The 17,925-nt window shown below is 39.4% G+C and overlaps 1 protein-coding gene across 1 annotated transcript in view; it reads right to left on the reverse strand.

The window, feature by feature from the left end:
- Positions 1 to 17,925, reverse strand: part of LOC122808718 (low affinity immunoglobulin epsilon Fc receptor-like) — a 288,004-nt gene that overhangs the window by 202,333 nt on the left and 67,746 nt on the right. The window contains exon 3 of the mRNA XM_044079710.1: positions 417 to 704. Coding sequence (XP_043935645.1) covers positions 417 to 704 — 288 coding nt within the window. The remainder of the gene's footprint in view (positions 1 to 416; positions 705 to 17,925) is intronic.

Raw genomic sequence — 17,925 nt, forward strand, 5'->3', positions numbered from 1 at the left:
AACCTTCAACGAAGGTACGCCCATTCACACGTCTCCACACAGAAGACACTCTAGCTGAGAATCAAACAGGACAATGTCTTACTGTGAGGTGACAACGCTACCGCAGCACCACCACCGCAGTGTGTATATATAAATATAAATATGTGTGTATAGATAGATATAGATATGTAGATATATAGCTATAGATATAGCTTGGAAACATCGGATGACTACATTATCAAATGACAAAGACACTGACAGAGGAATGTGCTCTGCAGACAGTCAAATCCGCCAATGCATTCTTATTTCAGAATAACATTTTATGCAATGGAGCAGAGTAAAAGCAATAACCCAGCTGAGCTCTCATTATACAACTCATAAAATCTGAAGTAGAATCATTTAGTAAAATCTGTTATTTCATTATTTTAGACACTTACTTGCACCACGTTGCATGCAAAATGTATCCTTCAGCTCTGAAAGTGCCTTAGAAAGAGCTTGCTTCTCATTTCTCAGCTGAAATATTTCTAGATCTTTTTCATTAGCAGGTCTCGAAATTTCACTGCAGTTGAAAGGAATATCGTTGAGCTTTGATGCCTCATTCAGCTCAGAAACAAAGCTGAAATTTTCTGACACCTCCCTGTGCTGGGCAGTTAATTTTGCATATTCAGCAGAGAGTAATTGTACTTCCTCTAACTGATGAGAATTTTGCTTTGATGCATTGTTATCTGAAAAAAGGGATGGATACAATGAAATTAAAATAATGTAGCCTTATATGGGACTGCTAATTCACCATTTATTACTGTAACCAATACTCATCAAAACTAAACTTCAAACATAGAACTACCCAATTTCAAATCAATCATTCATTCAATCAGTAAATAAACACACACTTCACCTATTTAATATTTTATGCAACCCAAACATGACAAAGTGCTGTAGTCATATATTGTCCAGCAGAGAGTTTTACAGTTCAAGTTTAAATTTATTTCAGTGCTTTATATATGTATATAAAGTTTGTTATGGACTGTGTATACAGTTCATTATAGTTATCAATGTAAATAATCATTTTGTTCATTGCTTTTGTTTAAAAAAATAATAATAAAAACATTTTTGATTAAAAAAATATATATTTCGGTGCTTATTTTCTAAGACCCCATTACAAAACACTGAGTACAATAGAAAACGTGAAACTAAATAAGTAATAAAATGAAATGTTATTACTATACTCAGTTTGCCAAAACTGCAATAAAATATATTGTGTAATCTTAAAGTATATAGTGCAATTGAGATGAAATCACCATTTTCATTATCATCACCAACCCCCCTTTTCCCATTTTCTACATGGGGTTGGGATATTGTGTCTGCTGTTGCCAGCTCTCTCTCTCTATTCTCATACCTTCTTCAACAATCATGCCTGACTGTCATAGGTCTGCTGTCACACAATCCATCTATCTCTTTTGCTAGATGCCCTCATTTCCTCTTGCCTTCTTTCTGTTTGCCCCAAAACATCTTCACCATATTGTCTTCTGTTTCTGCACATGTGCCTGAATCACAGTAATCTGTTCTCTTTGAGCTTTTCTGCAACTGGAGCTACTTTGGCTTCTGCCCAAATGTCCTAATTTCTTCTTTTGTCCCACAGTGTGCATCCTTCCACCCATCTTGGGCACTTCATCTCCATCACCTTTAACCTACTCGACTGTTCTGCCTTTACTGCCCATGTTTCTGTACCATACAGTAGTACTGGTCACACCACTGTTTTGTACACCTTGCTTTCAGCTTCTTTGGTATTCTTCTGTCATACACTGCCCATGACACTCTGTGCCAGTTTGCTGCAGCTCCTCTGATTCTAGCCTTGGCCTTCTCATTCAGACTTCCCTTCTCCTCAGCTACCCCTATCAAATACTTGAAGTTTTTAACCTGTTTCACTAACTTCCCTTCTATCTCAATACTCATCTTCTTCTGATTTCCTCCACTTCCTGCCATTACAACTGTCTTATCTGTACACAGTTTAATCCCATGTGCCTTCAGTTTTGCATTCCATTCTACAACCTTTGCTGAAGTTTTTCTCAGGGTCTGCCTGTAATGCCACTTCATTTGCATACAGCAACTTTGTTGACAAGTCTCCTCCAACCTGTTTGCTAATGTAGCCCATTACCAGTATGAATAGCAGTGGGCTGAGAGATGAACTCTGATGCACACCCACTCTCACTGGAAACCCCTCTGTGAGACCGAACATTTTTTGTACTAGAGTCATTGGGTCCTTGTACATAGTCTGCACTAATTCTACCAATGTTTCCAGGACTTTGAACCACCACAGGACTGCCCAAATCGGCTTTCTTGGGACCTTGTTATATGCTTTCTCCAGGTCTAGGAATTCCCAATTGGACTCTGTCCTCATCTCTAGCTTTAGCTATCTGTCTCACTGCAAATATCAGGTCAATTATGCTGCATCCTGATCTGAATCCTAACTACGTATCTCAGATCTTACTTTCTACTACTCTATGTATTCATTTATCAGTCACCATTTCCAGCACTTTCATGCATTTTGATAGGAGTCTGTTACTTCTATACTGCCCACAGTTGTGAATGTTCCCTTTGTTTTTTGAACACTGACTCTGGTATGCTTACTCTCCGGTCATCTGTGATACTCTCCATACTGATATGAGTACCCTCAGAGACCATTTCTCTCCTATCTCACCCAACAGCTTTCTCTTATCTGCTGTGACCTCATGTGACCCTGCTCTTTCCCCTGACTTCATTTTCTTTACCGTCATTCTTGCATCTTGATTTCTCACCAGAAGAAGACATAAGAAATCAAGGTGGAAATGAGTTACAAATGAAAGAAAATAAAACTTTGCTCATTCAGTGTGGCAGTAATCAGCTAGATATTCATATGTAACTTACACATAACTTACAAAAACACAACCTGCATTCATATATGATAATGCATTCCATGTCGATAATTAGTGCATACAGATGGAAAATGCAACACAAATTACATAGTGACATTATTTAATAAAATATAAGATCTTCCTTTTTAAAATATTGCCATACATAATAACCATACCTTTTGGCAAGGCTGTGAGTAATTCATATTTTTAACCACACTGGGACGCCGGCTGTAGTTTGATCAGTAGGGTTACCATACCATGGGTAAAATATGAATTACATATGCTTTTTATGATGCATTGCATTAAAAATGTACATTCATCTTGCTCCAAATCCACATTACAAAACAAAACCATTCTTTCTACTGCCCAGGTTACATACTTTGTGTTACAATAAAATAAAATAAAAAAAAGTTCTAAGCTTGTTTCCCACCTTTCTTGTAACTAGTCTAGTCAAGATACAGATTTGCTGTATCCAGGACTGTTTGTAAGCTTCTGAGACCCCCAAGCCTTTCTGTGTTGGAGGGAAGCCTTCTAGCTTATCAGTTGGAGTGGTAAGTACTAGGTCTCCTATCTACCACAAGAGGAGTGGTTTCTTGCCCAGAAATTGTAGTTTATTGGCCATTTGGGCAGTTTTTCCATCCTTTTCAACTTTCTGATTTAAAGCCCGTGTTTGCACAGGTTTGCACTTGTTTAATCTCCACACAGCTGTTCCGAGCTGAGATAAACTATTACTGGTGCAAGAAAGTCTGCTCTTCAGTTTTTCCCTTAGATCTTGCTAATTCTTTCTCTTTTGCACTTCAGATAGCCTAATTGCTTTGCACTTCAACAGGTTTTTGTAGCAATTACTGTAGCACACCTAAGTGCCATCAGCACCAGTCGTTCTTTATGGAAATAGCTCCAGTACTTAGTAGTTATGGCCACCCCTCCTGGCATGATTAAAGGGCAGTTCCCTGTGCTATCTCCTACTAACCTGGGCATTCTGAGGCAGTGTAGCAACTGCCACATGTACACAGACAACCCTCTCCTCTTACCTCCCAACACTTAGACTTGTGAGTGATGCACTTATATCACCAAATTGGAAACTATGCACTCTCCAGCAAAGACTGGACCAGCTGGTCAAGAGGAGAAGGTCAACACCTGCACCACACCACATGGAACACATAGCCCTTCAGAGCACCCACTATCACAGCTCTCACATAAAACACAAACTACATACCCACCTTCATGGAAGCACTCAATAGAAATTTACCCAAACAGCAGAGACCTCAAAGACAGAAATGCACTCGACCACCACAACATAGCACAAACCACAGGACACATAGCTCACCTCCACAGTTTGCCACTCAACCTAAGCCCCTAAGGCTAAACACCTTGCCTAATACACTAATCATAGGTGACTCAATAGTGAGGCATTCAGATGTCCCACTCACAAGGTTGAATAAGGAGAAGGTAACAGTCAGCTGTCTATCAGGTGCCAGAATCCGACACATAACACACACACTGAGGTCACTCCACAACAAGTACAAGTATGACTCTCTCATTGTCCATGTGGGTGTGAATGACCTGAGATGCACCTCCCTGGAATACATGAGAAGAGACATGGTGGAGCTCTCAGATTATGTGGCCCAGACAGGTATGACACTAGCCCTTAGCAGTAACCTACCATCACAAAGAATGATACCGCAGTACAAATCAAAAATGACTGACTTCAACAATTAGCTAACTTTCTGGTGTCATCCTAAGGGGATCCAGTATCTGTCTGCTTAAGATGACATGATTGACAGATCTCAATGCTTTGACAGAGATGGCCTGCATCTGTAACCCCTGGGATATCAGGTAGTGGCTAAGACTCTTGCTACCCTTATAGTGCCTTTTTTAGGAGGTACTTCAAAGACCAAATTACCACTGTAACAGCTATAAATAAATGCAATCTGAGGGTCATGCTGGTCAATGCTCGAAGACTAAATCTCAAGATGCACTCACTTGAAGCACTCCTCAAAATGGAGAACATCGACATTTGTGCTGTAACAGAGACCTGGTTTAAAGCCACAGAAAGCTAGCAGGCTATAACTCATTCTACACCTTTTGGCCCCAAAACATGGACTGAAGCTCCAAATGCAGTGGTGTCTCCATATTCATAAAGGATATGCAAACCTCCAGACAAGTAACCCAGCATAACGCATCTGAGATACTTCAGGTACAACTAACATTGGGTAATACGGCGATCTAGGTCATAGCCTGCTATCGGTCCCCAACCATGTCCCTGGAATCTCACTCCATGTTCCTAAGCACCCTGGAATCTACCAAGGTCCAACACAACACTCTCTTACTAGGAAACTTCAACTACCCCTCCATCAACTGGGAAAACTACTCAAGTACCAATACACTGGCCCAACGCTTCTTGAAATTCATCAGTTCCAATGCTCTGGACCAGCTCATTCTGACCCCCACTAGATGAAGCAACATCCTTGAGTTGGCTTTTACTAACATGGGCAACTGCTGCTCTACACCAATAGTCAATCCCTCCATGGTCAGATCTGACCATAAACTAATCACCATGGAAATCCACATCTCACCCACACCCCCTGCAAAGCTGACTTTGGACACCTTAAAACAGAGGTGGCTAACTTCATGGCACCCATATGAATGGAAAATAGCTGCATGACTGCTGAGTCATACACCAATGCACTGTATGAACATGTACATAAATGCATGGAACTAGCCATACCCAACAGAACCAAGAGGTTCTCCTCCAAACTAAGGAAGCCTATCTGCTGGTGCACTGCCATTAATAGACTCTACAACAGAAAGAAGAAATTGTTGCAGAAAAAGGTGAAGTCCCAAGACTGAAAAAACTCCCTTATTAGCCTCAACAAAAAGTTGAGATCCCTCATCAAATCCTCTAAAGCCAACTATGAAGGCAGAATTGTGGTAGACACTAAAAACAATCACAAAGCCTTCTATAGTGATATCAAGAATCTCCATGGCAATACCCAAGTTTGCTCTGAGTTACTGCTCAATGGAACCTCCTATACTGAGCCAGCAGATATTTCCAACATACTGGCCAACTGATTCAGTGCTAACTTTACCCCTCTCTCCCCCCTAAAGGACTAATCACAGTACCAGAAGAATGCCAGGCACCTATCATTACTGCAGCACAGGTTAAAGCTGCATTGTCCAAGGCCAGGAATACAGCTTCCATGGGACCCAGTAATATCCCTGGCTGTGTCCTACATGAATGTCATAGCAAACTGGCACAACATCTGTGTGCCCTGTTCAGTCATAGCCTCATCTCAGGCTTTGTCCCTACTGAATGACACACTGCTACAGTCATCTATCTCCATAAAGGGGTAGTGACTACAGACCATGGGAATTGCCACCCCATTAGCCTAACTGGTCTGATATGTAAAGCTATGGAATGCATCATCATGGACCTAATTAAGAAAGATATAGGGCATCTCCAAACTGTAGACCCCATACAATTTAGCTTTGTGAAAGGCAGATCATGCCTGCTCAGCCTGGTGGACTTCTTTGAGTCAGTCACCACAGCTGTGGATGACGGTAAGGCAGCCTACCTCGATCTGGCCAAGGCCTTTGATACCAGTCCTCACTCAGGAATTATTGATAAACACAGCAAAATAGGCATCAACCCCTATATCACTAGGTGGGCTGCAAACTGGCTCACAGATAGAACACACAGTGTGAAAGTAGCAGACTCCAAGTCAGACTGCTGACCAGTCACAAGTGTAGTCCCACAAGGACCGGTCCTGGGTCCTCTCCTGTTTGGCATCTACTTCTCAGACATCCAGACAACATAAAGAGATTCTGGCTGACCAAGTTCACAGATGACTGCAAGCTGGGAGCAATTATTAACTCCTCAAGTGAGGGCAGACATCCTACAGAAAGGCCTCACTAAGACCAATGACTGATGTTGAGACCATGGTTTTAAGCTTAATGCCAAAAAATGCATCACCATCCCCTTTGGTAAAAACTCATTTCCAACTATTTACCACATAGATGGGAGACCACTGAACACTGAAGGTGTTATAAGAGATCTGAGTACGCAGGTTGACAGCAATCTCTCCTTCGACCACCACATTGCCACTGTGGTCAGAAAGTCCTTCTATGTGGCACATCTCATTACCAAGAGTTTTGCATCTAGGAAGAAAGAGGTCTTCATCTCTCTCTACTCCTCCATCATTAGACCAATCATCGAGTATAATGCCCCATTTGGCATGTACCTCACTACATTTACCTGTAACAGCTGGGCAGGCCATAGAAGTACTTCACAAAGAGGATCCTAGGCATTAAACACATGTCCTACACTGACAGACTCAAAAGACTCCAGCTATTCTCTGTCTCATATCGCCTACTTAGAGTAGGCGATCTCTGCTTGACTTACAAAGCTATGTTTGACCCAGCTCTGCTAGAAATGCTATATCTAAAGAAATCCCAATCCCTCCACATCACATGCTCCAGAGACCTCAGCCTCATTACCACAATCAACAGAACATGCTGGAGGGACAGGTTCCTCACCCAGAAAGTGCCCATGCTGTGGAATAGACTTCCCATACATGTCAAGCAGAGCATCTCGCTGTCCCTCTTCAAGAGGAATCTTGATGCGTGGATGGGTAATAGAAAGTTCACCCTGGGATCACTCCAATGGTTCTACTTGATAGAGGCACTGGGAACTAATGTCGGGCGGCATGATGCCAGGGCACTTCTCTGGGTTAGGCTTGTAAATGCTCCAGGGCCATTAGCCTAGTACACACCTATGAACCTAATAGTCACACCACAAAGTGCATCAAAAACAAAGACTCTGCCTTTTATCTTTTTGAAAATAAATTCAGTCAAGTCCTAAAATCACAGGTAAACAAAATAATTTCCTTGTTCTCATGAGGTTTGTTAAATACAAAACATATTAAGATGATAAGTATTCTGCTGAACAATATCAGCTAAAAATAACAGACATTACATGTTCCTGCAAAAGAGCAGAGGACTTGCCCACCAACATTCAAAAGAAATCCCACCACATCTACAGAGTAGATATTTATAACCAGTTAGCTATGTGCAAATCAACTGCCATGAGGGTGATTTGTCTAGAAAACCATCCATGCAACTTTACATTCTCAGCATGGAACGTGGTCTTGGCTTCACTGACAGTCAAGGGGTAAAATTTAGAAACACAATGCACATACCATACAGGCGGTGCGTAGCCATAATTTAGGAAAACCTTTATGTGTAACTTGAAACCAAGACATGATATTACACACCAGCTGTAATGTTACTATGCTCCATCATTCAAGTTGTCTTGAAGATAATGTAAATTAGGCAGGATTCCTGAAAAAAAAAACATTACAGGAAGACTTCTGGTCATGACTGTGAGCTAAAATTAAGAATTTTAGAAAAATCTCCAATTCTTTGGTGCAGTTTGAGTGTAAATAGTATATTAAAGCATTATTTTCACAATACCTGCTAGCAAATGTTCACAAAATTACCATATCAGTGAAAAGTGTATTTACTGATGAATTTGCTCTAAAAAATCATTGAAACACACCCTTGCATGTCTACACACACACACACACACACACACACACACACACACCACACAAGAAAACACAGACGCACACATACTCAAATACACAAATGCATCACCGATTCAAATGTTATTGCAGTTCAACCAACTTGTGACCTCTAGGCATATATATGATTTTGATGGCAAAGTAAAATATACATTAGGGTTAATTGCTGGGATACTTCACAGATAAAGCAGGTTACATAAAACAGCTGGAGCTTCAGTGTTCATTTATTTTTAAATAATCACAGTCTTTGATTATGTAAACAGATTATATGGAAAACTGGTGTCATCTTCACAACATAACAACTATTTGGATTACTGAAGAGTTTTGAAGGCAAAGACCTATTCTTGCAGAGGTATTTCAGAGGGATCCAGGCACATTTCATGTGTAAAGGGCACACTGGTCTGTGACTTCAAACCTTTCTCATTTTCCCAGAGGGTGTGGCTGTTCCTTATTGATTTCAGCGCTTTAAACAATAAAACAAAAATTTACTTCAGGAAAGGAGCAATAATAGAGACTGGGCAAAGTATTTGTTGACAATGACTGGCCCAAAAGAGTGTCAGACATCACAAAAGGAGTATGGTTTGTTCTAATGCAATTACTGAAATGGAGATTTATTGTCAACATCTGATATCTCTCCTCTTTATAAATTTTGATAAAAGAAGGGGTGAAACTTCTCCAGAACTCTGAAAATGTGTTTGAAGACCTTCAGTATGCTATTCTGGAACCTGACAGGATAGACTATGTGGAAGATGATACCTGGCCAGGCTGATGCAAATGGATAAAGATCTCATTGAAATCAACAGTAACAAAATGTCCAATAAGATCTCTACAAAAACAATTCAAGGAGCTGAATAATTAAAGCAGGACCAGTTTATGAGCACCAGATTACAGATGATTTGTATAAAACTAATTGCTTATTAATATCTGTCCTTGTAGGGTTTATGACAAAGGACTTTTTGAATGCTTGTGGCAAGCCATTTCTTTTTTTTGTGGAATATATAGCATCTGGTATTTCTCTGCTATGCTTACGTAATGTGTTATTTTGCTAATTACCTTCAGCCTAGGTTAAATGAGACTAATAACGTCTGAGACTTTAACAGTACTTGAAGATTTACGGGCTTCTTTATTATAATGTTATTGCATCTGTCATTATTTTCAGGTGGTAAAATCTGGTATATAAGGGGATCACTTTTTTCCCTTTTCTAATGACTCTCATACTATTGCATTCAGCCTTGCAAGGCTGAACAGCTGGCTTCCTGAAGGGATACAATGCTGCATACTACGAGTGACAGTTTTTCAGGTTCCTAGACTGCTGTGTCGTGCAGATCATGGGTTCCCTTTTTAGTTAAATAGGTTAGCAAGTACTCACAAGAGGTTGAGTAATCTAAATTCAGAAAGTGTCTTTTTTTGTTCTGACAAACAGTGGATCCACTGAGACAATGGCTTATGCATTTAGTATAATGCAAGCACATATACATGTCTCTTTTTTGTATCTTTTTTGAATCAGAATGATAAACTCATATTTTCTGATAATTATTAATACTTCAATGATGCTGTGTAGATTTTGGGGCCAGGATTCTTACAGGGAACCATATTTTGTTTCAGTTTTTGTGTTCATGTTTTACCACAGCAAAACCACTCTTACTACCTCAATAACAAGTTTGTGTGACCATGGGTTTTGGACGTACTCGTTATTAGATATTTAGGAGCATTGACATATCTTCCGTTGGATAAAATATGAAGATTGGGAAAGCAAGGGAGTGGGTCAGGATGGAGCATGCAGTGCTACTGACCAAGGTATGAGAAAGAGGTAAAAGGGCAAAAAACAGAAGGCCCGTGTGGCTGTGATTACGTGAGAATGTAAGGATACTAATTAGGGCAACAAATAAGGCCCAAGAGAAGGGGGGGGTTGGGCTACTAGAAGATGCATGGTAGAAAGGGGCTAACAGAAAGGCAACAAAGATGGCAAGGGCAACCAAGGCTAAAGTTGAGAGTTATCAGAATAAATTAAGTATGGAAGAAAGGGCATTTTAGTCTTATATAAGAAAGAATTGAGAGAAGAGTAGAACTAGCTAGGCTAAGCAAAGATAAAAGGGAAGTCACAGCAGACTGGGACAAAGCAGGGGTACTGAAATGGATACTTTCTTCAATCTCACTGAAGGAAAAGAATGAGAGGGGAGGGTACCATTCTTGGAAGGAGGCGGGGAAGAATGCAGAAACAAGTGTAGCAACACAACAGTGAAGAAGTAGAGTCAGTGAGAAACAGCTGCTTTACGGAAAATAAAACACAAGGGCTAGATGGGCAGTCTCGCAGAGTCCTGAAAAAACTGGCAAGTACACAAACAGCCTGCCTGGCAAAGATCTTCAAAACATCACTGGATAGGGCACAAGTTCTATAAGACAAGAAGACAGCATTAGCATCCTTGTACAAGGTGGGGTGGGGCCCATAGATCTGTTACCTTTGGAAAGTTGTGGATACAGTTCTGATGAGAAGGCTGCCAGCACTCCTGGAAGGCAATAATCTCCATGGCAGCAACTAGCATAGATTCATGGCCAGATGGAGTTGTCAGTGAAACATGATCCAGAATTATGATCAAGTTACATCTGAACATGTCAGTGGAGTACCAGTATATGTTGTCTTTTTGGAGCTCAGCAAGGCATTTACTCTGTCTCATACAGGAGCTTGCTAGGAAAACTGGAGGGTTTGGTGATAGCACCAACACTTAAGTACTTGATAACTGCATGACTGAATGATAGGACACAGTGGTTGGTGGTGAGAGGGATAATTTTAGGAGATATAGTAGTCACTAACTGAGTATCACTGAGGTCTGCAATAGGACTTATACTTTTCAGTGTGTTTGTCTCAGGCATAACTGTAGGAGGAAGAATATGTCCATCTAACTTCTTTGTTGATGACACAAAGACAGGAAAAGCAGTAGGGGATTGGAAGGAAAGTCTAATGAAGGAGTTGGAAAAGCCGAACAAGTGCACAAAAATGAAAAGATGATGGTCGGTTGGAAAGTACAGTTGTTTTAGGAAGTAGCAATCCAGATGTGAAGTATCAATCAGCAGGACTGGAACTGATGGCAAAAGAGCATGATTTGGAAGCTGAATGCCAGCATGGTGGCAACAAATAGGAGAGAAAGCTGGGAGCAAGAGGTGTATCTTTGGGCTAACAGAGTCCAAAAGCAAATAGGTAATGCTTCCATTAAATGGATGCTTTGTCTTACCGCACCATGAACACTGTATTCAGTTCTGGAGGTGTTGTAACTAAAAAGATATCAGACTACTGAAACCAGTTCAGAGAACAACTACCAGAAAGATCCATGGGGTGCAGGGCAGAGAATGTCACCAGAAGCTACAGGATCTAGATCTTTTCTTAACTGAAACTAGGTGAGACAAGGAGGAAATAATACTGGACAAAAGACAATGTCAGGGGGATTTGAAGTGATCATTCTGAACAGGAAGGACAGGGGAGCAGAAGACTGCCCAGGTAGTAGATTGTAGGCCTCTACCACTGCCTTTTAACAGAGGTGATTGAGGAGCCATGGAATAGACTATCAGAATGAATTGTGAACAGAGAGCCAGAAAAGAATGCGAGTGCATGGAACACTAAGAAAGAAAGAAAGAAAGAAAGAAAGAAAGAAAACAGCATAGGCACCGGAACCATAGGGTGAGGGAGAGGGAACACCCCCCCCCACTTTTATAGCTGCAAGACCTGTAACAACATGGAGTTTTTCATTAAGAAGGGTCCTACAGAGGACTCATGCGTGCACCGCATGCTAACATAATTTAAACACAAAAGTGCACAGAAAAAATTATCACATCATTGCCAGTGCACACTAAGCCTGCTGCAGAGTCAACACCCATGGTAAGCTCTGCTCTGTTTATTCATTTAAGTGCTGTGGTGCTCCATGTAATTGCCTGTGGTGCTCCATTTAAGTACTGCAGTGCTCTGCTTAAACAATTTTGTGCATGTTGCTCTGTTTAAGCAACCATTTAAATGCTGTGGTGTGTATATGTATAACTAGTGGTTAGAATTAACCAGGTTCAGACCCTGAACCTTGGTACAAAGGCCTGCATTCTCTACCCACACCACCACTTGTGATTCAGGGAGTTGAGTTCATAGCTCTCAACTGTCTAGATTTTCACAAAATATTTGGCTCATACTTTTGGTCTGTTCCCCTTAAAATTTGTGGTTTGTGGCAAATCGGTGAGAAGATAGCCCTTTAAGTTTCAGTCTTCCTATCTTTTTTGGAAACACATGGTAACACAAAACACTATTTCAGCAACTTTCTAAGATTATACAAGCAATATATAAAATGTGTCCCTGGTTTTGCCCCCACCCCAATGAATTTTAGCTATTTCCACATTTCTTCTGCTGTAAAATTGAGAAATTTAGCTGCGTTAAGTGGATGGTAGTGGTACAGGTGTAGTGTTGCTACTTCCCAGCAGGAGGTTCTCTGGTTTGATTCTTGGCTGGGGTGCTTTCTGTATGTTTTCCCTGTGTTTGTGTGACTTTCCTCCCATGTTACAAAGACATGCATCTGGAGCATTTCTCCCCAGGCTCTGCTGAAAATTGTCTTTGTTCCTTGTTGGACTTTCCCAGTAAACAAATGTTAAATAAAGAAAAGGTTTTACAAGGAGCTGAGAGCTTCAGTGGAAGAGAAGTTTAGTGCTGCTTATTCCAAGTCTGTTTGCATTTTTAGTAGCACAACAGGTACTAGCCTTTCTTTTGATGCAGCAGGCTGTGGGTTCTACTCCCACAGTATGCAGATAGATTGCTGATACAGTACTGTGTTGTAATTTAAAGGGAGTGGATGCTGCAGTCCTGTGAATCTCCTCCTTTGGAGAAGTTACCCAGTAACTATGAACCTTTTATCAGTGTGCCATCCATTCCCATTGCAATATTACTAGCTTAGCATTTTTTAATGTAAAATAGGTAAATTATTCTTCAAGGGCAACAGCCACTTTATTTGTAAATGAAACAATGAAATATGAAGTTGTTTCCTAGCAGCAACCTCTTCATTAGTTAGAGATCCCTTTAATGTGGAATTATTTAGATGACTGACTTCTGCAGAGATTTTGCATATTTACTGATATTGGTGGATTGTAATGACAAGTTTGAGTGGCCTTTTATGGTTGGAATTTTCTGAAATGCGTAATTTTGTCATTATTGGTTCATACATTTTGTTTCATTGCTTGCTAGAAGACTGTTTAAAACTATGAATTTAAAACACATTCTAACAATTGGTGCTGTATTATACAAGGAATATAATTTAATACAATCAGGAAGGTGAATCAAAGAATGCATACATGTATCCATGACCCTAAAATGTGTTTGAAAGCAGCCCATAGGAAAGTGTGAAAGGCTCAAAATCATGGGCAAATTTTAAGCTTTACTCTTGTTATCAAAGCAATGGCTGGAGGTAAAACAGTTCACACCACATTACCTTGACCTGGCCACGATTTTGACACAATCCCCTACTCAGGTGGAGTACAAAAGTTGAATAATGTAGGAGTAAACACTTGCAGCACTAGCTGGATTGCTAACTTGCTCACAGGATGCAGGAGATTAAAAGAGGGGAAGAAACCAGTCACCAGTGGAGTCCCCCAGGGATTGGTGCTGAGACTTTTTCTGTTTGGCATATGCATTTCAGAAGTAAAAGGAAATACCAAAGGTCTTTGGCCAGCTAAGGTTGAGATGACTGTAAGCTAGGAGCAGTTACTGAATCCCCAAATTACTTAACCATCATGCAGGAAGGTTTGTCTCAAATAGTAACTGGTGTCAAAATCATGGCAATGACCTCTGAGAACTGACCCAGTTGTTTGGCATTTGGGAACTTGTGTGTACAGTGACCTAACTTTTGACCAACATGTGCCCAGAGTTATAAGAAAGCCTGTCTATATTGCACAACTTATAAACAAATTGATTGTAACTAGATCTAGAGATGCTGTTGTCACCCTTTACAAAGCTCTCATTAGGTCAATCATTTTGTATAATGCCCACTTTGGCATGTATCTGTCCAGCTCCATGCAACAATTGGAATACCTTCTGATACCTTACTAAAAAGATACAAGTCCTAAACTATAGGTCTTGCATGGACCACCTCAAAGATTTATTACTATACTCAGTATCCTACAGAGTGCTTAGAGGTGACATGTCTGGCATGCAAGGCATCCTCCGACCTAATACAGATGGACCTACTGAACATCAGCAAGTCAAATGACATCAGAAATAATCAGTCCGGGTATCTAAACTGAATATTGTAGAGAGATGGATATATATCACAAAGACTACCACTGTTCCAGAACAGACTATCCATAAAAATAAAACAAAGCTCATCTGTCCATATTCAAATGCAACTTGGATCTAAGGATGGGTAATAGAAAATGTACTCCAGGATTGCCCCTCATGGCACTAATGGATAGCGGCAGTTCCTAAATGCTCCATTCCTTGTATGGGTCCCCTCAAATTATCTATGGTATGATCACAGTTATTCTCACTAGGGCTAATATACAATTATCAGCCATGGGATAGGGAAGACCAATCAGAAAATGTTAATTCAAGCAAGAAAAGGAAATTGGCTAAACTTAAAATGTCCTCCAAGTCAATCTATGTTGTGGTAGTAAATAGTTTTAAAAAAATTGCCCTTTTTAGATCATTAAGTGCCACTCTTACCCCCCCCCCCCAGTCTTCAACAGCTTCTGGCACCTATGGAAAACAGAAAGGAAAGACGGAAGAAAGGAAGGAAGGAAGGAAGTTGGAAGGTAGTGAATGAGGGTAGGTAGCATGTTAAAGCACTTACAGTGGTAGCCTACATATGTTTATTATCTCCTTCTGTTATCAAACAAATATAATATGAACAGGTAGCTTTAACAATATGAAATAGTTTCTATTTGCTTGCATTTATTATTGAAAGCTGTGACATAATTTGGTACTACAAATCTCAGTCATATGGCTACCTAAACTTACCAGACAGTTACCTGTATAATAAGCACTATTCTTCTTAATAGCAACTAAAGGTCTTCCTTTGTTATGGAGGTGCAATTTGTATATTTTATCATTTACTCTCACTACATTTTTCCAGCCAGCTGAGCATTTTTTTTCTCTAAATAGTGCTGTTTACTGATCTGTTGTGTTAAGGAACATATATTTTTGTCTGTGGCTTTTGACATTTTTTTTCTTGTGCAAATAATTTTCTTTACTAATTCTTATCTTCTTATAAATGTACCCAATGTGATGTGTTCAACTATATATTAAAGGTGCATTTTGTTTATTAGGAACACTTAGAGCATTGTCTGTATTTTATCATTATAACTGTAATAATATAGGAATGGTTTATATTGCTATTTTTCCTGGATGAATGTGTTTTTATAGAAGAATGATCACCTGTAAACTTTTAAAAAGAATTAAAGAATATAACTATGCCTTTCAGCAATATGATGATATAATAATGCTTTATAGAAATACACCAGTTTGAACATTGTGTAAAATATGTGACTTTTGTGTGTTGGAGCATGAACTGACTGATTATATGGGAGGCAATTTTAAAAATGAGTTGAAAGCCACACAAACTAGACATGATTCCAGGCTTAAATGAAACAAATATAAAATATTTTTAAATGAAAGAAGACTGAGTAGAATAAATAAATTAGCCACTGGTTTACAGTTAAGTTTAGGTATTTATTTTTATTTTGTATGCATTTAATTTTTCATTTTAATGTTGATGAATTAACTAATTTAATTGATCATATGACCTGTTATGCGATAGAACGTTAACATATAAATAATGTGCTTGTATTCTTTTATTATTCTGATGATGTCTTGAGTATATATTGAATAAAAGTGGTTGATCAATCAAAAATGTTACTGTTGCAGAGTGATTTCTTTCTCTTTTTCCAATAATCAACCTTATTAATCTGTTCTATTTAGCTTTATGTTTGTCCATAAGTTACAGATTGATTTTAGCTGAAGAGCTTCATAAGATAGTTTCAGATCAGTAACATTTAGGCCTCCCTTTTTCCCTGCTAATATAATTTTTGTTCCAAGAAACTGAGCCTTTCTATTATCTCATATAAAAGGCCAGATTTCAAAATATCTTAGTATGCTGAGCAATTAATCTATTCCCGAGTCCAAAAGAAAATGCTTGGCAGTCTTCATTCATTGTAAGCTAACCAGGTTTGCCAAAGCCAATTGCCAAAGGAGGTCCCAGGTCTGTTATTTCAAATTAAGTCAGAGTTGTACATTGTGTGGTTTCCCACATCTGTATATGGGACCATCAGATACTGCTGGCAGCACTTGGTGGGAAACTGGACTGTCTGCACTACCAGGCTCTATATATAAATGGAGCTGTACTGCAGATGTCAAGAGTTATGGAGGGAGTACCTTATACCACACAGATGTGGGGATATGTGTAGTACAAGCCACCCACCAAAGTCCTTCCTGAATAGCTCATGATACTCTTTTGTAAAACAAAAATAGATGCAGTTCCATGGTAGATGAGTGTACTCATATGCCTGCCCCACTTTTTGGAATAAGGGAATATAGTCATGAGGGCTATGCTGGCGAATGAATGCATTCTCCAGTCCATCCTAAATTTAGAACTGTTGCCCTAGATAAGGTCAGTGCTATGCAGCTCCACCTGTATGGCATACAGGGTATTGCAGGCAGGCTATTTGCCTGTAGTACCAGGTCCAATGTACAAATTGAGCCACTATACTATCAATTTCAGCCAGAATCCATAGTCCTGTGGGTCCTTAATACTCTTATTTAATATATTCATAAAATTCGAAAAACAAAACTTTTAATCACAACCTGGGCTTTGCTCAGAAAATGTAACAGGATTCCTAATCATAAACTGTTATGGACTGTTATTGTCTGTCCTGGGCAAAGTGACACTCCATTCAGTTCAGTATCTCAGCATTGTAAAGCATTGGTTTAGGTGCTCCCCAATCCATTTGATGATGTCATCTGGGGGATGCAGTATAGTCGATCAAGATACTGTGGCCTCTGCCACCCTGCTGTCACCACACTGTTCTTTTTTTAATCTGACCTAAACAGCTGGCCATTATATTTTAGCTACCCCAAAAATTCTACAGGAATATATGTGAGAAATGCTTAAAAGGAATACAATGACAAATGGAGAACATAAAATACAAAGCCTGTATCTTTTAATCAAACTCTAACTTAAACATTTCTCATTTGCAAAATTCATACTTTTACTTCTTTTTCAGTACCCATAAGTCTTATTAACAGCATATTTAAGATTATGTCATAACCATATTCTAAAATATTTACTATATTCCTTATTTTATAGAAAATCTGAAGATGGTCAAAATGTTACACACACTCACACACATATATATATGCAACTATAATAAAAACAATATTCAAAACATAAAACATAGATAATTTGTTGGGCCCCCAAAACAACATAATTAATAAGCAGTAACATATTTGTATATGTACC

This window comes from Protopterus annectens, chromosome 8.part0, assembly GCF_019279795.1.
Source record: "Protopterus annectens isolate FY-2018-M chromosome 8.part0, PAN1.0, whole genome shotgun sequence".
In the NCBI taxonomy this organism is placed as follows: Eukaryota; Metazoa; Chordata; order Ceratodontiformes; family Protopteridae; genus Protopterus; species Protopterus annectens.